This window comes from Haliotis asinina, chromosome 10 (genome assembly GCF_037392515.1).
Source record: "Haliotis asinina isolate JCU_RB_2024 chromosome 10, JCU_Hal_asi_v2, whole genome shotgun sequence".
Classification (NCBI taxonomy): Eukaryota; Metazoa; Mollusca; class Gastropoda; order Lepetellida; family Haliotidae; genus Haliotis; species Haliotis asinina.
In genome coordinates, this window is record NC_090289.1 from 2,183,198 (window position 1) to 2,209,836 (window position 26,639).

General features: G+C 42.3%; 2 protein-coding genes across 2 annotated transcripts in view; both read left to right on the forward strand.

Moving 5' to 3' along the window:
* Positions 1 to 25,090, forward strand: part of LOC137298005 (uncharacterized) — a 30,990-nt gene extending 5,900 nt beyond the window's left edge. Inside the window, exons 2-7 of the mRNA XM_067830025.1 lie at positions 14,328 to 14,510; positions 15,412 to 15,576; positions 16,209 to 16,328; positions 17,554 to 17,686; positions 17,935 to 18,143; positions 18,498 to 25,090. Of these exons, the coding sequence (XP_067686126.1) occupies positions 14,394 to 14,510; positions 15,412 to 15,576; positions 16,209 to 16,328; positions 17,554 to 17,686; positions 17,935 to 18,143; positions 18,498 to 18,767 (1,014 nt within the window). The 5' untranslated portion in view covers positions 14,328 to 14,393 and the 3' untranslated portion in view covers positions 18,768 to 25,090. The remainder of the gene's footprint in view (positions 1 to 14,327; positions 14,511 to 15,411; positions 15,577 to 16,208; positions 16,329 to 17,553; positions 17,687 to 17,934; positions 18,144 to 18,497) is intronic.
* LOC137297799 (uncharacterized) lies at positions 19,074 to 21,423 on the forward strand. Its single transcript, XM_067829747.1, has 2 exons — positions 19,074 to 19,092; positions 20,834 to 21,423. The coding sequence occupies exons 1-2, from the start codon at positions 19,074 to 19,076 to the stop codon at positions 21,421 to 21,423; spliced, it is 609 nt and encodes a 202-aa protein (XP_067685848.1).
* Positions 25,091 to 26,639: the final 1,549 nt, after the last annotated feature.

Genomic DNA, 26,639 nt, shown 5'->3' on the forward strand with positions numbered 1-26,639 from the left:
TCCTCATAATTTTACCTTGCCAACTTAAGATTTAAATCGCAGAAGTTTATTCAAATTAGGATAAAAGTCGTTTAACAAATGATCATGGTTTCTAATCGCTTTTACTGGTTTGTATTGCAAGTGGGTATGCACATGACATGACATGACAAATGAAACATCTGGAACAAGTAGGGTTGGTCAAAGTTAACATATGTGCATTTGTTACAGTGTTCCAACTGCTGGTCTTACACCCTTGTGATACATGTTTCTGATGTTGCCCACAATGGTATTGCTGGAATTTTGCTAAAAGCAAAGTAACACCTTACTCACTCCACCTATTAAGTATACGTTGATACACTGACCAGGACAAAGTAACATCAGAAACAAAAGACCTTTTACAACCCCCTATTGCAGTTCAGAAGGTGGGTTGAAGAGTCCTTTACCTTGTAGACTATTGTGGGTTTAGTGCATGTCATATATGTCAGCAGTTTGGGTAGTCCTTCCTCCAACATGACCAGGTGTGTAGTTAATGCGAAGCAGTTATCATCTTCCATTATGTCAGTTTGGAACATTGTGAAAACCAATAATGTACGTGCAACCTGGTGTATGTAGAGCAGTGTGACTATTGATCTGAGCTGTGGTCCTATACATGCAACACACTGCATGGGTTTGTTAATCATGACTAATGATAATAATAATAGATTGAAGCATTTTAACAGCACATGAAGGAGTTCAGGAGTAGTATATACAATGATGAGAAAAACCGGTAGCGGGTACACTTTGCTCAGAAGCTTCTGAGTATAGCTAATTCTGCTACCAGCATATATATTTCAACAAGACCCTTCGATAAGACCACTTTTTGACTGCTCCCAATGAGTGTATTCCCAATTAGAGCTATGCGGGTACATAGACATAGAAATATGCCAGGAACCAAGCTCTCGCGAGAAGCATATACCGAGATCCGATCGGGTCGTTTGTCCATTCGGGAAGCGAAGAGGAAGTATCACATATCGCAAGCTCGATACACACGAATCCGAGGTGGTATAGACAAGCCCACAACTCCTGATATATCCGAAGACTTGGAGGCCCTGCTGCAGAAGTGTCGCCCCATGTTGCTTTCCGACCGAGAGAAACAAATCCTGGAGCAATCGGGACACACCTTCTACGAACACTACCAGATCCCCAAACAGTTTCTCGAACTCTACTTGCTGTGCTTTCGTCCACTAGTAGAAGCCGGTAAAATAGTTGATTTCGTCTACATCTACCCACCCAACCAATTTCAACCCTCGGCGGGCAAACTCCGAATCATTCTCGCTGATAACTGCTATCCGGGCCCCAAGGACAGACACAACCGATGCACCGACTGCCTAGCCACTCTATCGGAACTGCCTGCTCTCTTCGGACCCGACAACTCTACGTGCAAGTGTGGTGCCACCGACCACTGCGTCGACAGCAAGAAATGCATTCTCTGGGAACAGAAAGTGATAGACTACACACCCCAGGAGCGACTTCCACTCGAGGTTCCAGAAGAGATCGAGGTTGGCAGCTGTTGTGTGAATATAGAGAACCTATACGACAACGCCTGCCTTTTCTGGAGCATACAATACGCACTCCTCATCAACAAATTGATGGACTGTTGTACGTGTAAGGAGAAAGAGTCTTGTATCTTATGGCGGTTATCGGAGAAAGCAGAGGTACCACAGGGGCGGGGTAATATTTGGCATACCCCATTACCCGACTATGGTGGACCCAAGCATATGGAAGTAGCACCCCCTCCATGCAGCGAACACAAAAAAGCTGCGAACGTCCCAGAAGGAGTCTACTTATGCAAAAAGTTTGCTGTAGCGGGACACGAAGGGAAGAACCGGCTGTTATTACTACTCGATCCCCCGACTGGGGAAACGATTCCAGTCTATGGCTACAAGATACGAGAAACGATTCGGGCTGCCGGGGGAATAGAACGCCTACGGTTAGTGCGGGAACCGTTTCTATGCAAGCTCGGTAAAATCTGCTACTCACCTATATCAGAAAAGAAAGACGATAGAGAAATCGAATTACTGCTTCCAGACATTGGACGAGAATAGGTCCGGCAGCTCGCCTAGTATTTTGGTAGATGCAGTCGTGGGCTTATAAAGGACGAATACTTATCTAGGCTAGTTTTTCGTATTCCAACTGCTTTTCGTGGTACCCTACTACTTTTTTCCCCTCAAAAAACAACACTCTACTGCATAATGAAGGGATCCCCACGTTTCGTCTTGGGTGTTTCTACCTTCTCGGTCGGTGTGTGCACTGATTTGCTGTGCTTCCAGGTCTTGTAGACGACCTTCCAGAGAAAAACAGCGGCTAGCGAAAGGTAGGTCCACCTTTGGGCTGTTTCTAGTATCTGCCGCACCTTCTGAATATCCAGATGGGTCTCTTCTTGTTCCTCCTCAACGTTTTCTATTTCCTCTTCCTCATTGTCCTTATCCAGCATCGACAAGATGTCGACCAACAAATTCGTGGTTTGCTCCATATGAGCCGGCAACGTATTCGTGGTTTGTTCCAAACGAGCCGACATCGCTGCAGTTTGCTTCACACTAGCCTCTAGCCTCCCCAAGCGGTTGTAGAAGTCCTGGATTGTGAACACAGTCGGCTCTGCAGCAGGCAATACGCTCTCGCTAGGGGGTAAGATGGCCGCAGGCAATACGCTGCCGGCAGACGTCTCACTAGCGGGAGCAGGCAATGCGTCTGTGCTGGTCGGAGGTTCTACAGCAGGCTCTCGCCATATGTCGTAGAGTCTTGTGGATCCAATACCGAAGCGCTTTTTGACCTCGCTTGCTGGGAGCACCCCTCGAAGGGAGCGTATTTCTTGGACCTTTTCCGAAGACAAATCTCTTCTTGGTGGCATGGGGTGTTTTTCCTGGGAATATATATATATACCATACTTCCTGCTTGTCTATATAGGAACCAATCCTCTCCCAGGAAACTTCTAATAATGCTTAGCAATGCTTAGCAAATGCTTAGTATTATTATAGGAACCAATCCTCTCCCAGGAAACTTCTAATAATGCTTAGCAATGCTTAGCAAATGCTTAGTATTATTAAGCATTTACTAAGCATTGCTAAGCATTATTAGAAGTTTCCTGGGAGAGGATTGGTTCCTATATAGACAAGCAGGAAGTATGGTATATATATATATTCCCAGGAAAAACACCCCATGCCACCAAGAAGAGATTTGTCTTCGGAAAAGGTCCAAGAAATACGCTCCCTTCGAGGGGTGCTCCCAGCAAGCGAGGTCAAAAAGCGCTTCGGTATTGGATCCACAAGACTCTACGACATATGGCGAGAGCCTGCTGTAGAACCTCCGACCAGCACAGACGCATTGCCTGCTCCCGCTAGTGAGACGTCTGCCGGCAGCGTATTGCCTGCGGCCATCTTACCCCCTAGCGAGAGCGTATTGCCTGCTGCAGAGCCGACTGTGTTCACCATCCAGGACTTCTACAACCGCTTGGGGAGGCTAGAGGCTAGTGTGAAGCAAACTGCAGCGATGTCGGCTCGTTTGGAACAAACCACGAATACGTTGCCGGCTCATATGGAGCAAACCACGAATTTGTTGGTCGACATCTTGTCGATGCTGGATAAGGACAATGAGGAAGAGGAAATAGAAAACGTTGAGGAGGAACAAGAAGAGACCCATCTGGATATTCAGAAGGTGCGGCAGATACTAGAAACAGCCCAAAGGTGGACCTACCTTTCGCTAGCCGCTGTTTTTCTCTGGAAGGTCGTCTACAAGACCTGGAAGCACAGCAAATCAGTGCACACACCGACCGAGAAGGTAGAAACACCCAAGACGAAACGTGGGGATCCCTTCATTATGCAGTAGAGTGTTGTTTTTTGAGGGGAAAAAAGTAGTAGGGTACCACGAAAAGCAGTTGGAATACGAAAAACTAGCCTAGATAAGTATTCGTCCTTTATAAGCCCACGACTGCATCTACCAAAATACTAGGCGAGCTGCCGGACCTATTCTCGTCCAATGTCTGGAAGCAGTAATTCGATTTCTCTATCGTCTTTCTTTTCTGATATAGGTGAGTAGCAGATTTTACCGAGCTTGCATAGAAACGGTTCCCGCACTAACCGTAGGCGTTCTATTCCCCCGGCAGCCCGAATCGTTTCTCGTATCTTGTAGCCATAGACTGGAATCGTTTCCCCAGTCGGGGGATCGAGTAGTAATAACAGCCGGTTCTTCCCTTCGTGTCCCGCTACAGCAAACTTTTTGCATAAGTAGACTCCTTCTGGGACGTTCGCAGCTTTTTTGTGTTCGCTGCATGGAGGGGGTGCTACTTCCATATGCTTGGGTCCACCATAGTCGGGTAATGGGGTATGCCAAATATTACCCCGCCCCTGTGGTACCTCTGCTTTCTCCGATAACCGCCATAAGATACAAGACTCTTTCTCCTTACACGTACAACAGTCCATCAATTTGTTGATGAGGAGTGCGTATTGTATGCTCCAGAAAAGGCAGGCGTTGTCGTATAGGTTCTCTATATTCACACAACAGCTGCCAACCTCGATCTCTTCTGGAACCTCGAGTGGAAGTCGCTCCTGGGGTGTGTAGTCTATCACTTTCTGTTCCCAGAGAATGCATTTCTTGCTGTCGACGCAGTGGTCGGTGGCACCACACTTGCACGTAGAGTTGTCGGGTCCGAAGAGAGCAGGCAGTTCCGATAGAGTGGCTAGGCAGTCGGTGCATCGGTTGTGTCTGTCCTTGGGGCCCGGATAGCAGTTATCAGCGAGAATGATTCGGAGTTTGCCCGCCGAGGGTTGAAATTGGTTGGGTGGGTAGATGTAGACGAAATCAACTATTTTACCGGCTTCTACTAGTGGACGAAAGCACAGCAAGTAGAGTTCGAGAAACTGTTTGGGGATCTGGTAGTGTTCGTAGAAGGTGTGTCCCGATTGCTCCAGGATTTGTTTCTCTCGGTCGGAAAGCAACATGGGGCGACACTTCTGCAGCAGGGCCTCCAAGTCTTCGGATATATCAGGAGTTGTGGGCTTGTCTATACCACCTCGGATTCGTGTGTATCGAGCTTGCGATATGTGATACTTCCTCTTCGCTTCCCGAATGGACAAACGACCCGATCGGATCTCGGTATATGCTTCTCGCGAGAGCTTGGTTCCTGGCATATTTCTATGTCTATGTACCCGCATAGCTCTAATTGGGAATACACTCATTGGGAGCAGTCGAAAAGTGGTCTTATCGAAGGGTCTTGTTGAAATATATATGCTGGTAGCAGAATTAGCTATACTCAGAAGCTTCTGAGCAAAGTGTACCCGCTACCGGTTTTTCTCATCATTGTATATACTACTTCAGGGTAAAGGTAAGAGTAAGCATTTATTCTTACAGGTGCACCGGCAAAATCCACACAAGACAGCAGTCACTCAGGCAAAAGCCCCATGGCAAAAAACCATGTGAGACAGAAGGCCCACATTATGTTTTGTCAAGGTGATCTGAGTAGAAAGTGGGGCTTGAGGAGGATGTTGCTCTTAAGACATTGGGAATTAATTAAGACACTTAAGTGTTGTTTTGTGTTCAAGAATGGTCTTTAGGAGGAAGAATTAATTAATATAGTTAGTGTTAAGAGGGTCGTCTCATTGTTTCATTCAATCAAATGTTCATTGTTGAAAGGATCTGCTCAAAGGGGAATGTCAAGACTTTAAACTCTGTTGTAATCAGTAAGTTTGAGATGGCCAAATAGCAAATAAGTCTGTGTTTAGGAATCATGTGAAGACCCAAGATTGTTTCTACCGCCTTAACCAACCAATGCACCTGGCAAAAAATCCAAGAATTGGGACTTGTCACCCTATACAAGAACAACCATGTCAAACACACTGTAAGATGGGTAAGATGCAACAAGGGCTGTATTAAGAAAATATGATGTGACAAGTATCAGCATTAGGTTTAATCTGAAAAGTAGTGATGCTCAGAAAATATGTGTTGAAATGGAGTGTTGATTTTTTATAGTAAGATGTAAATAAATCTTGTAATATCTGAATTCTTTTAGTATATATTATCTGGAGCTTTTGCAAGCCCACTGTGAGTTTTGATTTGTTTACCCAACCCAAAGTCAATACTGTGCTCCCATAATCAAAATGCTGTGTCAGAAAATCTGTACTCGAGTAGAAAGGTTAATCCTGCTGATGCAAATTGTATTTAAAAAAACATTTTGTTGTATATTCATGGTTCAAGATGGAATGTTCTGCCATTATGTTCACACCCCTGCTAAGTTTTTAAAGTACTTCAAGCTGATGGCACCTCTTTAAAATGGATAATCAATACACAAGATAAATTAACCAGACATAAATATTGCTAGTAATCTTGATCCAGAACTATTTAATACTGCTGATGATGCTTGTATAGTCTCAAAATATTTTCTAGAACAAAAAATGTTAGTACTGCTAAGTGAGAGTTCCCAGGCTTGTCGTGCTGTAAATTGAATCACGCATCTAGATTAGTGGTCTCCTACTGGCTATCATGGACTATTCACAAGTTAATTACAACATCTATTATCATAATTGCGCCGTCAACTTGCCCTTTTCATCATACAAAAGGCTCTAATTTGTCTGTGTTCGGAGAGCTATATAAGACCAGTGTTGTTCTGCTGACCGGTGCTAGTGATTGAGAGCAGTGTACGCGATTGCTGTAGTGCAGGAACTGTAAGATTCTGTGTGGATTTCTTGACAATGTGAGTGTGCAGCTATTCATTTCCTGCTTTACATCAGAATGTTCTCACTATTTCTTTGATTTGGTTTGCAATTCTCAAGTGTATGATTTGTTTCCCGTATTATTGCACTAATATTGTATGTAAAATATTGACCTGTGTTCCAATGTATACAATAAGTGACCTTGTAATTAGCTAGTCAATAAGTAATTTGTAATTGTCAGTGTGTTACATCACCTTGTCGCTGTGTCTGGGTGTGGCACTGCAGTTGTATTTACTATTTAGGGGCCTGTGGTAGGACAGTAGGACATGGTGTGACTGGGCCTGTGTTCTATCACCTGAAAGCTGTGTCTAGTGTATCTGTCTGTGTTCCATCACCTGGTGCCTATGCCAGGGTGTGGCACAGCAGTAGTATTTAGTGACCAGTGACTCTGTGAAGTGACCATGTTTAGCATTATTATCAAACACATGATTGGCCTACATCCAAAATTTCATTTTAAATGCTGACTCTAGTTTGATTAAACTAGTGTTGACACGAAAATACTCTCCCTTTCCAGAATTAGTTAAAGCTTGTAGAGGAGCTGGTAACAGGTCTACAGATGCATAACAAGTTGTTGTGAAGTAAACAGTCTGTCACAACAGACAGTCCATGTGTTTCCTCTACACCTCTGTACCATGAGTACGAGAGACCAGCAGGGTGTGGGCACAGCTATCCTCTACTACTCAACACAGACGTGATGATGGGCATGATAAAAGCTCTTGTCTATTGTCATTGTATCATCTACAGCAGGAACTAACTGAGGTCACCTATGAAGCTCATACCATCCAGATCTTCTCACTTCCTGTTGTGTGTCAAGTGTCAACAGCCACATCATGGGCAGTGGATCACTTAGCGAGGGAAATCTGTCAGTTGAAATACGAGGGATGCATACAAATGGAAATTCACTAAACACTACCTAATTCATTAACCTGTCATTCTGGGAATTAAGAAAACAGAGCATTTTGTCTGAATGGTTTATTAGAATTTTGAATCATCTTATATAGCATGATATATTTTTAAAGATATTCATTACACTTGCAACAGTGTGCAATGCAGGTGAAATGTCAAACCCCCAACATTGTGGAAATCAAGTTTTTACACTTGTCCTTTCAATTTGATCTAAGTATTCAGTACAGTAATTGCCATGTCATATCGTAATTGTCAGAGGCTACAAGGTAGCAAATTATTGGCACATGAAATGCATGAATGTTCTTCGGATAAATTGGACATCAAATTGGGTGCAGGTCTTCCAATATGTCAAGACTCTTGAACAAATACAGGGCTACTAATGATTTTGAGACATTAAGAAGAAGGAATAGAGTATTATGACTTTTTAGGCTACATCCATTGGGGTCCATCACATTGTTATGAGAACAAGAGGAACTCTTTGCACTACCATCAAGTGTTGGGAATTGGTTCATTAAAGCGCACAAGTCTTCAAAAATAATTGGGAGGCATCATTTTAATGCCCATAAAGAAGTTCTGCATGTGCATGTTTGCTTCTTTGAAGGATGACTAGTAATTAGGACCATAAATTTCTTGGAGTTTTAAAGTAAATTCAGTCATGATTTCGATGAACTTGTAGCACTTATGAAATGTAAATTTAATAACAGACGAAACCAGCCTTTTGAAAAGTATTTTAGTGCAAACAAGTCTTCCCAAATTAATTGTGTTTAATTATGAGAAAACTTGATTAATTGGTGGGCCATTAGGCACTGGCTCACTGCATATTTCATTTAATTGGGCCACAACATGTACAGTCAGGAATCAGCAGGATACAGGGCCAGAAGACCTGTCAGGCATATAAAACTGTCTCCAGCTCACAAACATGTTCAATATGTTCTTCGCTGGACATTGCATGATGGCTGAAGGTCATTTTCATGGCTTATGGTGGAGGGTAGCACACGTGCCTGGAGAACAGGCAACACAGCTATGTTTCACTGCAATATCCAGGAGATGGTTTCCTTTGAGGGAGGGTCAGTCAGGTTATGGGATGCATTTCTGTGGGTTGCAAGATGGATCTCATTACCATTCATGGTTCCTTAATCGGCTTATTGGGAATCTATGTCAACAGAAGATCCTTGAGAGACACAAGCTACAAGACCCATCTCCATGAATGACAAAGCCAGACCTCACAATGCACATGCTGTCACCCATTTCTTGCAACAGAATACTGTTGACTCCATTCCATGGCCAGCCATGAGCCTCAATCCCATTGAACATCTGTGGGAGATTTTAGGTTGTCATATTCAACATAAGGACCCACATGTCCAGACTCTCAATGTACTGACTGCTGCTTTCTGTGAGGATCGGAACAGGAATCCTCAAAATCAAACCATGAGATTGAATGAAGGTATAAGGTGTTCAGAATCAGTTGTTTGCGTGCAAATGGTGCAAGTGTTCAATCAGGCCCAGAGTTGTTTACATACACTGATACTGGTATTGATTTATCTGGTCCAGAGTTGACTACATACAGGTATGGATTTCCCTGGTTCACATTTGACTACATACAGGTATGGACTTACCTGGTCCAGAGTTGATTACATTCAGGTATGGATTTCCCTGGTCCAGAGTTGATTACATTCAGGTATGGATTTCCCTGGTCCAGAGTTGACTACATACAGGTATGGACTTACCTGGTGCAGAGTTGACTACATACAGGTATGGACTTACCTGGTGCAGAGTTGACTACATACAGGTATGGATTTACCTGGTCCAGAGTTGACTACATACAGGTATGGATTTACCTGGTCCAGAGTTGACTACATACAGGTATGGACTTACCTGGTGCAGAGTTGACTACATACAGGTATGGACTTACCTGGTGCAGAGTTGACTACATACAGGTATGGATTTCCCTGGTTCACATTTGACTACATACAGGTATGGACTTACCTGGTCCAGAGTTGATTACATTCAGGTATGGATTTCCCTGGTCCAGAGTTGACTACATACAGGTATGGATTTACCTGGTGCAGAGTTGACTACATACAGGTATGGATTTACCTGGTGCAGAGTTGACTACATACAGGTATGGATTTACCTGGTCCAGAGTTGACTACATACAGGTATGGATTTACCAGGTTCACATTTGACTACATACAGGTATGGACTTACCTGGTCCAGAGTTGATTACATTCAGGTATGGATTTCCCTGGTCCAGAGTTGACTACATACAGGTATGGATTTACCTGGTGCAGAGTTGACTACATACAGGTATGGATTTACCTGGTGCAGAGTTGACTACATACAGGTATGGATTTCCCTGGTCCAGAGTTGACTACATACAGGTATGGACTTACCTGGTGCAGAGTTGACTACATACAGGTATGGATTTACCTGGTCCAGAGTTGACTACATACAGGTATGGATTTACCTGGTCCAGAGTTGACTACATACAGGTATGGATTTACCTGGTCCAGAGTTGACTACATACAGGTATGGACTTACCTGGTGCAGAGTTGACTACATACAGGTATGGACTTACCTGGTGCAGAGTTGACTACATACAGGTATGGATTTCCCTGGTTCACATTTGACTACATACAGGTATGGACTTACCTGGTCCAGAGTTGATTACATTCAGGTATGGATTTCCCTGGTCCAGAGTTGACTACATACAGGTATGGACTTACCTGGTGCAGAGTTGACTACATACAGGTATGGACTTACCTGGTGCAGAGTTGACTACATACAGGTATGGATTTACCTGGTCCAGAGTTGATTACATACAGGTATGGATTTACCTGGTCCAGAGTTGACTACATACAGGTATGGATTTACCTGGTGCAGAGTTGACTACATACAGGTATGGATTTACCTGGTGCAGAGTTGACTACATACAGGTATGGATTTACCTGGTCCAGAGTTGACTACATACAGGTATGGATTTACCTGGTCCAGAGTTGACTACATACAGGTATGGATTTACCTGGTCCAGAGTTGACTACATACAGGTATGGACTTACCTGGTGCAGAGTTGACTACATACAGGTATGGATTTACCTGGTCCAGAGTTGACTACATACAGGTATGGATTTACCTGGTGCAGAGTTGACTACATACAGGTATGGATTTACCTGGTCCAGAGTTGACTACATACAGGTATGGATTTACCTGGTCCAGAGTTGACTACATACAGGTATGGATTTACCTGGTCCAGAGTTGACTACATACAGGTATGGATTTACCTGGTGCAGAGTTGACTACATACAGGTATGGATTTACCTGGTCCAGAGTTGATTACATACAGGTATGGATTTACCTGGTGCAGAGTTGACTACATACAGGTATGGATTTACCTGGTGCAGAGTTGACTACATACAGGTATGGATTTACCTGGTGCAGAGTTGATTACATACAGGTATGGATTTACCTGGTGCAGAGTTGACTACATACAGGTATGGATTTACCTGGTGCAGAGTTGACTACATACAGGTATGGATTTACCTGGTCCAGAGTTGACTACATTCAGGTATGGATTTACCTGGTCCAGAGTTGACTACATACAGGTATGGATTTACCTGGTGCAGAGTTGACTACATACAGGTATGGATTTACCTGGTCCAGAGTTGACTACATACAGGTATGGATTTACCTGGTGCAGAGTTGACTACATACAGGTATGGACTTACCTGGTCCAGAGTTGACTACATACAGGTATGGACTTACCTGGTGCAGAGTTGACTACATACAGGTATGGACTTACCTGGTCCAGAGTTGACTACATACAGGTATGGATTTACCTGGTCCAGAGTTGACTACATACAGGTATGGATTTACCTGGTGCAGAGTTGACTACATACAGGTATGGATTTACCTGGTGCAGAGTTGACTACATACAGGTATGGACTTACCTGGTCCAGAGTTGACTACATACAGGTATGCATTTCCCTGGTCCAGAGTTGACTACATACAGGTATGGACTTACCTGGTCCAGAGTTGACTACATACAGGTATGCATTTCCCTGGTGCAGAGTTGACTACATACAGGTATGGACTTACCTGGTGCAGAGTTGACTACATACAGGTATGGACTTACCTGGTGCAGAGTTGACTACATACAGGTATGGATTTACCTGGTCCAGAGTTGATTACATACAGGTATGGATTTACCTGGTGCAGAGTTGACTACATACAGGTATGGATTTACCTGGTGCAGAGTTGATTACATACAGGTATGGATTTACCTGGTGCAGAGTTGACTACATACAGGTATGGATTTACCTGGTCCAGAGTTGACTACATACAGGTATGGACTTACCTGGTCCAGAGTTGACTACATACAGGTATGCATTTCCCTGGTCCAGAGTTGACTACATACAGGTATGGACTTACCTGGTGCAGAGTTGACTACATACAGGTATGGACTTACCTGGTCCAGAGTTGACTACATACAGGTATGGATTTACCTGGTGCAGAGCAGGGTACATATGGGTATGGATTGACCTGGTACTTCTTGGAGGCTTATGCTTTATGGATATCCAAGATGTCAGGAAGTGAGGCCTTGGACCTCACCTCACGAACGGAAATGCAATATTAAGTTTGCCATATGTCATGGACATTGGCAGTTATATTGATGCTTGTGCATGCTACCATGAATATATTTGTAACTGATTCCGTGATGATTCAAGATCATACTTACTGCATGAAATGTCAGTATCAGTGCCAAACATATGTTTCATTCTCATGTCTACTCATACAGGACATTTTTTATGCCTGCACCCCCCTCCCCCCATATGTGGCAGGGTGCATATAGGGTTACCCTCTGGACACACACAGGAAACAGGGTATGTACTCTATCCACTTCTCCACTAAAAATGCTCTGTGGAATTCACTGAACATATACTTGGGCTTTCTTGGGACTCTAAAGGTGTACTTCTCAAAATTTGTTGTTTTTTTCGTATTTTATTGATGTTTTTGTAAGTTTAGAGACATTTGAACTTGGGTACATTTTGCAGAATTTCTCTATGATGATAGTGTGATAGGAGGTGAAGTCTATCCTTTTCTTTACCATGTTTACAAAGACTGCTCAACAGAATTGAATGAACATCTACTTGTCTTTTGTAGGAACTCTAAAGGTGAGCATTTCATAATTGTTTATGCAATTTCTCAAACTTTATCACTTTTACAGATGTTTGAACTTAGCTGAATTTGGTTCTATTCATCCTGTTGGTTCCATCCAACAGTTGTTGTACCTCATCCACTTCCCCTTTCCTGCAGATTACACATGTGCTTTATGGAGACTGTAAAGGTCTACCTTTCGTGTTTTGTGTTTGTATTTTATAGTTTTTGTATGTTTAGAGACATTTATATTTTGTTGACTTTGTCTTTCTGATCGTAGTGAAATAGGGGATTAAGTCTATCCACCAGAGCACACTCAGTCAGTCAGTGTAGGGAACTCTTCCTACAGCAGCAGGGGCATTTGTGTCCCTGGACACAATGTTTTCTTGTCTTTTTTATGTGTGTAAAACTCTGCTGACAGTTCTTATGAATATTTGTGTTTATTTCAAAATGTCAGACAGCTTTCATTCTGTCTTTACTATTTTCTAGGATTAGTGCCATCTAGGTTTATCTCTCCCACACTTGCCTAAACCACATCATCATGATCATTTTCCCTTCTGTCCAAACCTCACTGTGTGGCCGGGAATGAGGGAGTAGCCTTTTATACCGCTTTTAGCAAGATTCCCAGATTATCAGGGTCAGAGACACTAGGAATGGTCTTCATACACTGTACCCTTGTGGGAAATCCAAACTGGATTCCAAATTGTCTTCAGTGTGACAAGCAAATGCTTTAACCACACTGCTACACCACCACCCCCCACCACCACCACCCCCCCACCCCCACCCCCACCAAGCCTTGAATGAAGGATTTCAATTTCAGTATGGTTTTTATTTGATATTTGCCGCTTTTCATGTCACTCCAATGCAGATAGTCTGCCTCTAAATGCCCTATTTCAGCATTTGCCTACTGACCATGTAGTACGTTTCAAGTTCCAACTTGTTATCCCACACTGCCACGGCTCCGACGTTAGGGGTTCCTGAACATCACCTCCAGTTATTGATCCAAGGAATCATTTTTCAACATTAGTCTATCATTTGCCATTTCTATCCTTTTTGTAAGCATCAGGCAATCTTTAATTAGTGCTGGAGACTCTGGATGATAATCAATACTGAAGGCAAGATGTGAAACAATGTGTAGTGTGTCGTAGAACAGCTTGGTAATGTGGCTAGCTGTCTGCCTCAGGATGACTGTTATCATGAAATATGTGACTGAAGAACCAGTTTTAACTGATTCCATGGTGAAGAATATGTGGCTGAATTAGTGTAGGGTGTACAATGGTGTGGCCATCAATACACCAGGAGCACACTCAGTTAGATAGCATTGGCAGTTTTCACACTTTCATTTCCTTCACAATGGATGGACTGGGCCAGCCATGTCGGCTAGGATTTTCTAGACATGTATTGTGAGAGTAAACATTTATTCCAGCTAATGAAAATCCATTACAATTTCTTCGTTATGAGTAGACGGTGAGCTCATGCAAAGACCATGCTTCCATGTCGTGATTTTTCTGCTGTCAGATTTATGTTTTATTTCAACATCTTTTTCAGATAGCATAACTCAGAGTGTGACAGCGTGACAAACTGTGAGAGCGGAGGTTGGTTTGTGGCAGAAAGATGGGAGAGGGTGGCACCAACTGTGTTGTTCTGGTGATTGGGGCAGTGGTTGGCATTGCTGTCCTTCTTGTCGTCATCCTGGTGCCGATGAGTTTCTCAGATCTGGAGTACTATGAAGTGAGTTCATATTTGTACTGTTGTCAAGTATATCTGATTGCTTTTTGAACCAGTTTAGAAATTTTGTTGTATACAAATTATAATGTCTTAACATGCTGAATTTAGGTATTGTTGTGTTAACCATCCAACTATATCAGCTTACCTGAATTTTCAGTGTGTTATATGGAAATTTAAGTATTTTCTGTTCAGAAGAAAACTCAACGTAGCATCCTTTTGGGACAAAATAGTTAAGCGTTTATTACATGTTTAATTTAAGCATATGTCATATGTGGGATTTCACTTTCTTAGTGAAGTACAAATTCTAGTACTGTTTGGGTTGAGTCCCATTCAGGATTCGAACCCACACCCTCAGAGTCACGCACCATAATCACCCGCTCAGCCACCACAACTTAAGTTTTATAATGATGTAATTAAGAGGTAAACAGGGCCTATTTTCAGTTCCTACTGTCGAACCATTCTACTACAATAGTGTTGTTTTATTTGGATGTTGGGGTTGATGGGAAAGCCAAGTGATCAAGATGTTTGCTCATCAAACTGAAGACCTGGGTTTGATAACCCACGTGACTAAGATGTGTGAAGCACATTTCCGGTGTCTTCCACTGTCATATTGCAGGTATATTGCTAAAAACCATACTCACTCACTGTGATGTGTAGAGGCATGCATTAATTTTGCTTCACAGATATGTAGACTAGCGTGATGTCAGTGCCACACCGATATACCACAATGTTTAGTGTGCAATATTAATGCTAAACAAATATACCAAGGTGTGTAAAAGTGCAGTGTTAATGCTACACTGGTGGTATACCACAACATTTGGAGGTACAGATTATTAATGCTACATCAATACACCACGATATGTGAATATCTGGTATTTTCACAGCTACATGATTGTGTTTACAGATTGCCTTTAAAAGAAGGAAGAGCACTGGGGCTGTTGACACAGCACAGGTGTACTCTGGTGGAAAGTACTTCATAGGACCAGACTTTGAGTTCAAGAAATACACAGCGTCAGCTCACTATGTCTTCCTGAATGACGTTGCTGTTTTCACGTCGGACAAACTGGAGGTGAGGCCCAGCCCAACAGACCATATTCATTGTACTCTGTGGTGACAGTATTTTGGACACACTCAGATTTTAAGATTTCACAAAAGGGACACAACTGTGCGCAAAGCATGTAAATCATGGCATTTGTCTTTGCCAAGTTACTCACCAGAATCCATGGTCTCCAAAAGCCAAATTGTTAGTGCTTACTTTATCTTTCATATGGTTCCTAAATGTAGAACACTTGGATGAGTGTACTGGCATGTCATTGTCATTCCTTATTTGGCTTGTGTTGATACATTGGTGCAGGGAGCTTCTGTACACGTGGAGAGCTGTGGTGTGTGGAGCTGCTGTGTTTGTTGTGTAGAGAGCTTCTGAATGTTTGGTCTGGGGAGCTAAGTTGTTGATTAGTGGTGTGGGGAGCTTCCGTAGCTGTAGCGTATGGAGCTTCTGTACTTGTTGTGTTGGGCACTTGTGGACTCATATGGGGAAATGTCTGTATCAGTGATGTAGGGAGCTGCTCTATTTGTGATGTATTTACCTCTATTTATGGTTTAACATGTTCAATAGGGCCTCTGTTAATCTAAAAATGTCAAATAGATACAATGTTCTCACTGATTTCTGTGGTGACAGTGTAAGGAATGGTGTTGTTGCAGGTGCTTTTAGACGTGTCGTTCCAGTACTTCCTGCGTCCCGAAGACCTGAAGCATCTCCACAGCCAGTATGACATCTCCTACGAAGCTGTAATGCGTACCAGTGCAGTGGATGCTCTCAAGGTAGGGAGGCTGATACCAAGGGCAATCCTCAGTGAGAGAAGAAAACATGGAGTATAACAATTTGCTATACAGAGTGATGGCCTTTGGTCATGTCAGCAATCTACCATTTTAGATTCCTAATCCAAATTCTACCCATTTTTATTTTTAAGTTTGTCAGCAGCATTACTGCGTTTATGGATATCAATGCTGCTTATACAGATAAACTCAGCAACACCTACACATCCATTCCTCATTGAACTGATACATTGAGAATTAACTTTTCAAGTCTCTTTCTCTCAAAGTGAAAGGACCCAGGACATTGTTACACTGAAGTAAATGCAGTGATGGTTTTATGATGAGTTTTGGAATATTAACAACATGTTACAGAAGTCAAACAAGTACAGTCTAAGTACTACTGAGTCTCCACTACTGAGTCTAACAAAACCTTATGGGAGGTCACGTCAGGTAACCTTATAGATTGACAGAACACAGTTTACCAAATCACGAAAGTAGACTTTCGCACATACCTTTTGAACTTTCTATCTCGAAAAGGTTTGTACCCAAACGATTCCAAATGCTATTTAGCATACGATCCCTTCCTGGTGATGCACATGGCACACATTGCAACCATGACAACGTTGAGTAAACAGTCGCTGAAAATTGTGTTTTTGGCAATATTCAAAGATGTCATCTTGCTGAAATATTAGCTAATGGTAACCATGTCAACAGAAACCCCAAAGCGTATATACTGCAGGTCAAATAACTGTTATATGCAGATTTTTTGTTTGTGGAGAGGTCTGTGTCAGTGACCTGAATATTTTGTTATAAGTCCCTCCTATCCCAAAGTAGTAGCCCTTGTCTGATTGGTTAAATCTGTTTAACTGTCTCACTATTGATTGGACAGTCATAGGTTTCTCAAAGGTTACCTGACGCAACCTTCTACTAGGGTTTGTTAGACTCAGTGGTGGAGTGTAAGGAATAACGCTGGGACTAAGTTTACTTAGACTGCAAACAAGTATTGACAATGAGCATATGCTGCTGGTATAAACTGGCCAGGTTGACAGACCTGGATGCAGCCCTGACGGTGATGGACTTTCTGGTATGAGATATTGTCATGGCAATGTAGATTCTCTGTCAGGTCCATGATGCTGTCAATTTCTTCACAGTTATATATGTAGACCTGAGATTTAAATACCTGTACCCTAGTATTCATGAAAGAGCCCATGACTTTCATTCCTACCGTCAGGGAGAGGCCCCAACTTTCACAACTCGACAGTATGTATCGGACCGTGCAGCTGTGGAGGCAGCCATGTTTAAAGGTGTGAGAGAGAGGCTGGGAGGCAAATGCTGTGCTAAAAACTGTAAAAGTTTCAAGTTTGGTAAGTGTTCTGTAATGTAGTAACTCTGTATCAAGCTCCATTTTCTGGGTGTCGTTTAGAAAAAAGGCTACTGTTGATTTTGACAACATTGACTAAGGATGTTAAACACCATCTGATGAAACCCTCAAGATTCATGTTTTCACAATTCTGTCTTTCCATTAATGATAGTAAGATTGATCAAAGCTGTCCAGTTCTACAACTCTTCATATGGCGTCCATGTTTGCAAAGTGTTGCATTGTCTACTGCAGCTTGTCCACCAGGATGCAAAGAAGTGAGGTTATGCACAACGGCAGACAAGGGGCTGTTTGTTGATGTCAAGTACTTCCAGATGGGGCAAGTACAGATTCCCAGTGACGTGAAGGACCGTTTCCTCCGTGCTCTCACACTCCAGGAAGATGCACTCCGGGAACAGCTGCTGCAAGATGCCCAAATTGTCCGTAAACAGACAGATGTGGAGGTTAGTAATCATAGGAGGGAGAATTGGATATGGTCATTTGCGGCCATATGGTTGATATTGATACTGTCAGGAACATATTACGTGGTCTTGATTAGCAGAAACTTGTAGGTGTATGAGATGTATGTTTGGGTAACTTTCATATCGTGTGCACCTGTATTGTGATTTCAGGGCTATGTCACAAACCCACACAGTGATACTTGCATGCACATACCAGCATCACCCAATCACAAGCACTGACTCAGGAACCACAAGAACAGGTCTTTATACATGAAATTATGCATAATCTACCAGGGTCATTTGAAGTGAAAAGTGCTTCATTAGTGATACATACTTTACACCATGTCTGTCGTGTAGGTTCGCCAGATCAAGAATGAAGGCAAGGAAATCAGTGCCAATGCCACAGCGCAGTCCACAACTATTGCCACAGGGGCTAGAGCTAACTACACACTTGCAGTGGAGACAGCCAGGAGTCAAGGACTGAAGAAACTGTACACGAAGCTCGGCATCAATGAGCAGCAATTTAAAAACAGCTTTGACTATCTGCGCACACTGCGGGGAATGGACCATGTGCACTTCACAGTGGACTTCCAGCAAAGGATTGTTGGAAATATGGGAAGCACTTGAATGGGGGTTACACCATCAGCAAAAAAATGTTCACATGATGTTAAGTTTCTGATTATGAGCACGTTCTCAGGGTGTGGAATGGAAGATAAAGGTAGATTATTATACCCTACTGAAAGATGGTTTGTATAATTTATCTTTTTCATCCACCACCTCACACTAACATTCCGGCTGTATTCAAGGTAATTTGACTCAACTAACGACATCTGCCTGGTTCTACAGGCATGGTATTTTACACAACGGTCTGTTGACCATGCAGATGTTTGTGTGGGGTTGTAATTCCCCAGATATATGGCTGCCTGTTGAACGATGAACCTGGTTAAGGAGTGTCAGTGGAGACTCCCGTGTTTATCAGTAAATAGATCTCAAATTATTTGTTTGTTGGTATCAAAAGCTCTCCAACATTTTTTCTGATGGTAATTTGGCTCAGTTGATTTATTCACCTAATCAAACCAGAAACAGGAATAATTTGCAATCTAAAGTTGGGTCTATTTTGAGAATATGCCAAAAAAGAAATTCTTATGAAAAACAAGAATATTCTGAAAGGGTGACTTCAACTCAAGGATGGCAGGAAAAGTCCTAGAATCTGTACTTTACAGAGAAAGTGTTAGTCCATATATAACATAAGTTATGTATAACATCTAATGTAAATTATATAGTTTTTATCTGCTGGCGAGTCAGTCAACAAGGATCTACATAATGCCTTGCTAGCACTTTGTAGCAAAAAGGGCATGTTTTGTATGTAAAACTGGGTCACCAATATTTTTATAGACATACTTTTTAATGATGTCCCAGGATGTATCTGTTTTATCTGTGTTGGTGTTATTGAACGGCCACAGTAACTTATTTAGAAAATAACAACATGGTGTGTTCCGCAACGTGATATCAATAACTACCGTTAAATTTGTAAATACAGTAACCGTTGTTCGTGTGAACCCCACCAATGTGTACTGCTGAGAACTCTGATGCGTACAAAATGGCGTTTCACCATGGCTCTTTTGTGAATGTGGAAATCTGTTTATGTGGATATTTTCACCTTGAATGCCACACGGTGGATGAGGTACACCAGGAACACTGTCTGGTTTTCCGTACATGTTGATGTGTGCGATATTTCAAATTTTCAAAAATTCAGATTTTCAAAATTTAGGCTGTCAAACAAAATTGTTTGAATATTATTATCCCCTGCAACCCATTTTGCGGGAGGTATTAAAGTACACTCCATCCAGGTCCGTCCATCCGTGCACATTTGTCTTTTCCAGAGCATAGCTTTCAAACCATTCAATGTTTCTTCACCAAACTTGGCACATAGACAGACATAGTGCTGTACTGGTGCCTTTTGGTAGTTCTGGATTTCTAAATAAAATACTTTTTTCCGTTTCCATGGCAACAAGTTTGACTTAGACTGAAATTGCTGGTATTGGTAAATTGCCCTCCTTCCACTTTTCTAATATACACATCAAAACATTTGTCATTATCATAACTTGTGGACATATTCAGGAAGGATGTTTTGCCATTGCGGGGGATATTGATGACTTTGTCTATTTCTTTTATGCTTACTTGGGGTTGGTTGCCTCCATAAATAATAGTTATATGTGCTGTTTTACTTAAGCGTTCATGTAATCATGAAATTTTTGGAATTTAGATTTTTCACTGGATGTGACTGTCTTCATAAACCATAGACATTGTGCCTTCTGGGGAAATATTTGTTATGTTGGTTTGTAGCTTATCTTTGAGAAAAAGTCTGTTCACATGACACTGACAATGTACCACCATCAGTATCAGCTCGTCCTCTCACCCAAGTCCAGTGACCCACTGCCCTGTGCCATAACATTCAGTGAACATGTGCCACTGTGAAACATGCTAAGGGTGTGACACTGGTGTTTTGATCGCTATTTTGGAATTCAGTTGTTCATTTTTCCTTTTTATTTGTTTAATTGTAGACAATTACTGCATGTTATTTACTGATAATTGCTGGGTGTAATTTCTGCTGCATAGGAAGAAATGTTAAGATTCAAAAGCTGGATAGTAGTCAGTAAGCTTTGGTTGGAACAAGGTATTATGTGATCCAGGTTCCTATTCCTTGCACGAATGTCAAATTCTTGCTTTGAACCCTCCACAACCACCTCCACCCCCACACCACCATTACTCCCACACTACACCCACACTACACCCAGCCCCACACCATTGCCACACCACCACACCACCTGTAACCCCAGCCCCACACAGCCTTGCTCTACTCCCAGCCCCACACAACCCCCCAGTCCCACGCTACCACCACACCACCACTACCCTCAGCCCTTGCAGTAACCCCAGGCCACCACCACCAGTACCCCCAGTCCTGCTCTACTCCAGCCCCACACCAGCCCCACGCTACCACCACAACACCCCTACTCCCAGCTGTGCACTACCAGCAGCCCCACACTACCCTCAGCCCCCCGCCACCGCCACTATCCCCAGCCCCACACTACCCTCAGCCCCCCGCCACCGCCACTATCCCCAGCCCCACACTACCCTCAGCCCCACTCCAGCCCCACACCAGCCCCACGCTACCACTACAACACCCCTACTCCCAGCTGTGCACTACCAGCAGCCCCACACTACCCTCAGCCCCCAGCCACCGCCACTAACCCCAGCCCCACTCCAGAACTGTTGCATGTAATAAAGGTTATTGACATCAGACATCATTGCTTATGCTGAGATTGACAAGTCTGTGTTTGTTCATAGTGACCTACTTTAAGTGAGGATTTTTGTCCAACAATTGTTTTAATGTTTGAATGATAATGTCACCACATTTATTTTGCTGTTTATTTTCTATTATATCTGTATAATTATTCTTTATGGGTGATATGTATGCCTACTCATGACATTTTCACTTTCTATACACGGCCTAATGTAACAGTGTCCAAACGGTTCAATTTACTGAATCTTTATAAAATGGTCTGCATATATGTCACTGATATTTGTTCTCTATAATTGTCTGTTTGATTTGTCTATTATTGTTTGTGTTAAATCACAAGTTAAGTTCATTGTGAGGTTGTCCTCTCCACATATGCACAGAGGGATTTAGTCCCAGTCAAGCCTTCAAATGCAACGTTTGTGTCATGTTTTATCAGTTGCAGTTCATATGGTCAGTGCACAAATGTCACTCAGTCTAAAATATGTCCAAGTCTGTAAGCTTCATATTTCTGAAGACTTGCACAACGAAAACATTGCACAAAGTAATTGCTTTATAATTTGACAAAAGATATTTAGGATTTTCATTTCTACATATCTGATACTGAGTACATTGTCTTCTATGGTATGGTGCAGTGATGACGAACCTTGCTTACTAGCAAGAATATTCGGAATCTTCTTGTCATTCTGTTTAAAGGGGCAAGAGTTGTCTCCCTTGTGATATAAGACCTAAGATGGCAGAGTTCTCACCCTTTGTCACATGCTCTAAGCATTGGGGCTAAGCGGTTGTGTGATTTGTTTTTTTTATTTCAAAGAATGATGTAATTGTTAATGAGATGTGAAGGTAGATGGATATGTTCCCCAGCAGACGGGACAAAGGACCCTACTTCATGTGATGTACCAGACTTGCAGCTGTCTCAGGGATGTCATGTCAGACAGGAAATATCTCCATATGTTCCACTCTCTCTAGAAACTTTCATGTTACTCTGTTACAACCAACTTGATCCTATAGTCTGCAAAAGATACAGCAATTGTGTCTTTTAAATTTTGTGTTAAGTTTTTACCATTCCCAAGATGAGAATACTATCAGTCTCTTGCAAAGCCCTGTAGGATAGGGCCCCACAGATAGCATAATGCACCAGTTCTGGTTAGTAGTCTGCTGTGGTAATTTGTACAAACTGTGGTGGTCATGATAGGTCATTGATAGAGATATTTCCCTATAGATATTCATCTACTGTAGCAGATTCTGAAACTGAGATTATGAGAGATGTACAGATATATAATGTTACCATTGTTATTGTCAGGTTCTAGCAGGAGATGGAGATGCTAATTTCAGTTATTCACTGGCCGACCTTGACAGTAGGAATGGAGATTGATTCTGTGCCTTGTTCATAGATGTAGTTAGGTAGCCAGGTTGCTGTGACTTCAGTTTGTCTGTTAGATGAATGTTGAATGTTAGTATTGACCATTACAAAAGAGAGTGCCTGCCTTACTTGCATATATGTAGACATGACTCATGAATATATAAGTGATATTTGTCTTTACAGATACTGTTGTCTTAACCTGCTGGCACAATGTTTGCCCAGATGCAGCCCTGAAGCAGAAAACTTGCGTATTTGACACACACATTATCTGAAATAGACAGTGAATCTTAAAAGCTTTCATCATTGTTGACCCAATGGTACCTGGCCCTAAGTTCAGATAATCTAAGCTTGTAATTTGCTGTTGTGTAAAAGTACTTAGTTTATTGTTTGCCAGTTAACTGCCAAGTGCTGATTAAACATCTCATCTGCTTTACCTTGTTTTTTATTGTTATGAAACAATCACAGCTGATGTCTTGATAAAAGTTTTATCCTCCAAAACACGTCCATGACTACTTCTCATGACACAAGGGAGCCATGATGACTCCTAAACTTTCCTGTCTAGGGCACACACTGCTGACACAACAGTGTTAGAATTTTATAATGGACGCAGCAATGAATGGAAGTATCAGCTTTGTAGGTCGTGCTGTTTTAACCAAGAAAAAGACTATTTTTTATCTTTATCATGTTTTTTATGTAATAAGCTGAAACTAGTCTAATGGAGGTTGACTGATATAAGCATGGAGTGTTATTTCCGATTAAACCAGGATTGTATTACAAGCCAGAACACATTTCATGATTATGGCTCAGTTATCTGTTTGTGACTGGGAGGTACACAATACTGCTGATACCAGCATTGAATGCTGTGTCACTAGTTTGGCCCATTACAGTGTATTGTTGATATCACCTCCTTCCCTCCACTAACACGTCTATTCCCTCCACAGAAACATGCTCAATATCTGTAACGTCTATATTGTAACAACATCTGTAATGCATGACAGGGATGTGTGACTTTGTAGCAGTTCTTGTCACCTGTAAATATGACCAGTGTTTGTGACTTGTGTCCCATGATTGTTTTCACTTGCAGAAAGACCATCCAACCAGTGTAGCATCATTGTTAATACCTTGGTAGACACGGTTCATAGGTTCATGAGCTGAAAGTTGCCCTAGGATGTTATGTCATGGCGTAATACTGGGTGTGAGAACAACTCATTGCCCAACAAGTAGTTTATATCATGACATAATAGACAATTATTGACTTCTAGTGAGGTTGATTTCACATGTCCAAGGTTGATAAATCATTGAATCAACAGAACTGAAGTCAATAATTGTTTTCTCATATGACAATAGTAATGACACAGTCATTAATCTTCATGGTGTTGTGTCGTTTGCCATTTCAATAAAGATGGGACATAACTCTATACCAACATAGTCACCGGCACTAAGTGATACCGTGACACACACAGTACAGCTGGAAAACCCCCAATCTATTTTTAGCCAAGGGAGGCACATTGATTGTTATGTCAACCTTTCGGTGATGTGGTGAGGTTGACATTGAATGGTGCCAAAGCTGTCATGTGACCAAGTGGGCCAGTCAGAAAGGTAGAAATCTGCTTGTCATATAATATTGCTGGGTGTCAGGACAACTGGTTTCCCACAGCACAAGTTACACCTTCACCCACATGGTGCAGGATGCCCAACGTGCTAGCCTCCCTTCACACTGAACATTTACACGAACCTATGTTCTGGCCATCATTTCAGGAATGATGTTACCTTGGTTACTGGAAGTCAGTGTGCTGTGTGACAAGATGTGTTTAAGGTTGAATGAGTGGACCTCAATTAACAGCAAATGAACTTCTATATTTTGTGAGTCATTTAGCAGACTGCATGCTTTCTTCAGTTATATTTGTAGGCATGGTCTGCGGTATATCTGTATTCATGCATGTCAATACCAGCAACTTATTTGAGTTCATCTCCCTTGAGGTATTTTCTTTAGTCCTGAAAATACGTTTTTTCCGAAAACCTGATTTCAAATCATATGTATTTTAAGAAATTTTTATACATGTACATCCACTTGGTTTTGTACCCCCTAAAATTTAATTTTGATCAAAGAAAATATATTAGAAGTTTTGGATACATGTGCGTTTAGATGGAAAAAATGCTGATGTTGATTTCTCAAAAAGGGATTACTGATCATAACAAGCATTGTGTTTGGCATAATATATATGTATCATTTACAAGGATATGATTGTATAGTTTATCTGCCTGTTTCTTTTAATAAACTTGTAATTCTATTAATGTGTTTTAGTTGTTCAATGATAGAACTATTGAACCTGGTCCAAGGTTGGACACTCTGGCCACTTCACCAAAGCACTGATAAATTATGTTCCCCCTTCAACACTAAAAACCTAACCTAAGCTCCTTTTCAACTCAAGCAGTCAAACAACATACCCTTCTCATCTTTAGTATCCTATACCAGTCCCCTTCCCAGCTTTAGTATCCTATACTAATTCCCATCCTAGATCTAGTGGCCTATACCAATCCTCTCCTCAGCTTTAGTATCCTATACCAATCCCCTTCTCAGCTTTAGTATCCCATACCAATCCCCTTCTCAGCTTTAGTATCCTATACCAGTCCCCTTCTCAGCTTTAGTATCCCATACCAATCCCCTTCTCAGCTTTAGTATCCTATACCAATCCCCTTCTCAGCTTTAGTATCCTATACTAATTCCCTTTCTAGATCTAGTGGCCTATACCAATCCCCTTCTCAGCTTTAATATCCTATGCCAATCCCCTTCTCAGCTTTAGTATCCTATACTAATTCCCTTTCTAGATCTAGTGGCCTATACCAGTCCCCTTCCTAGATCTAGTGGCCTATACCAGTCCCCTTCCCAGAGGCCTATACCAGTCCCCTTCCTAGATCTAGTGGCCTATACCAGTCCCCTTCCTATATCTAGTGGCCTATACCAGTCCCCTTCTTAGATCTCGTAGCCTATACCAATCCCCTTCCTAGATCTAGTAGCCTATACCAGTTCCCTTCCCAGATCTAGTGGCCTATATACCAGTCCCATTCCTAGATCTAGTGGCCTATACCAGTCCCGTTCCTAGATCTAGTGGCCTATACCAGTCCCCTTCCTAGATCTAGTGGCCTATTCCAATCCCCTTCCTAGATCTAGTAGCCTATACCAGTCCCGTTCCTAGATCTAGTAGCCTATTCCAATCCCCTTCCTAGATCTAGTAGCCTATACCAATCCCCTTCCTAGATCTAGTGGCCTATACCAGTCCCGTTCCTAGATCTAGTGGCCTATACCAGTCCCCTTCCTAGATCTAGTGGCCTATACCAGTCCCGTTCCTAGATCTAGTAGCCTATTCCAATCCCCTTCCTAGATCTAGTAGCCTATACCAATCCCCTTCCTAGATCTAGTGGCCTATACCAGTCCCCTTCCTAGATCTAGTAGCCTATTCCAATCCCCTTCCTAGATCTAGTAGCCTATACCAGTCCCGTTCCTAGATCTAGTAGCCTATACCAGTCCCCTTCCTAGATCTAGTAGCCTATACCAGTTCCCTTCCCAGATCTAGTGGCCTATATACCAGTCCCATTCCTAGATCTAGTGGCCTATACCAGTCCCCTTTCTAGATCTAGTGGCCTATACCAGTCCCCTTCCTACATCTAGTAGCCTATTCCAATCCCCTTCCTAGATCTAGTAGCCTATACCAGTCGCCTTCCTAGATCTAGTAGCCTATACCAGTCGCCTTCCTAGATCTAGTAGCCTATTCCAATCCCCTTCCTAGATCTAGTAGCCTATACCAGTCGCCTTCCTAGATCTAGTAGCCTATACCAG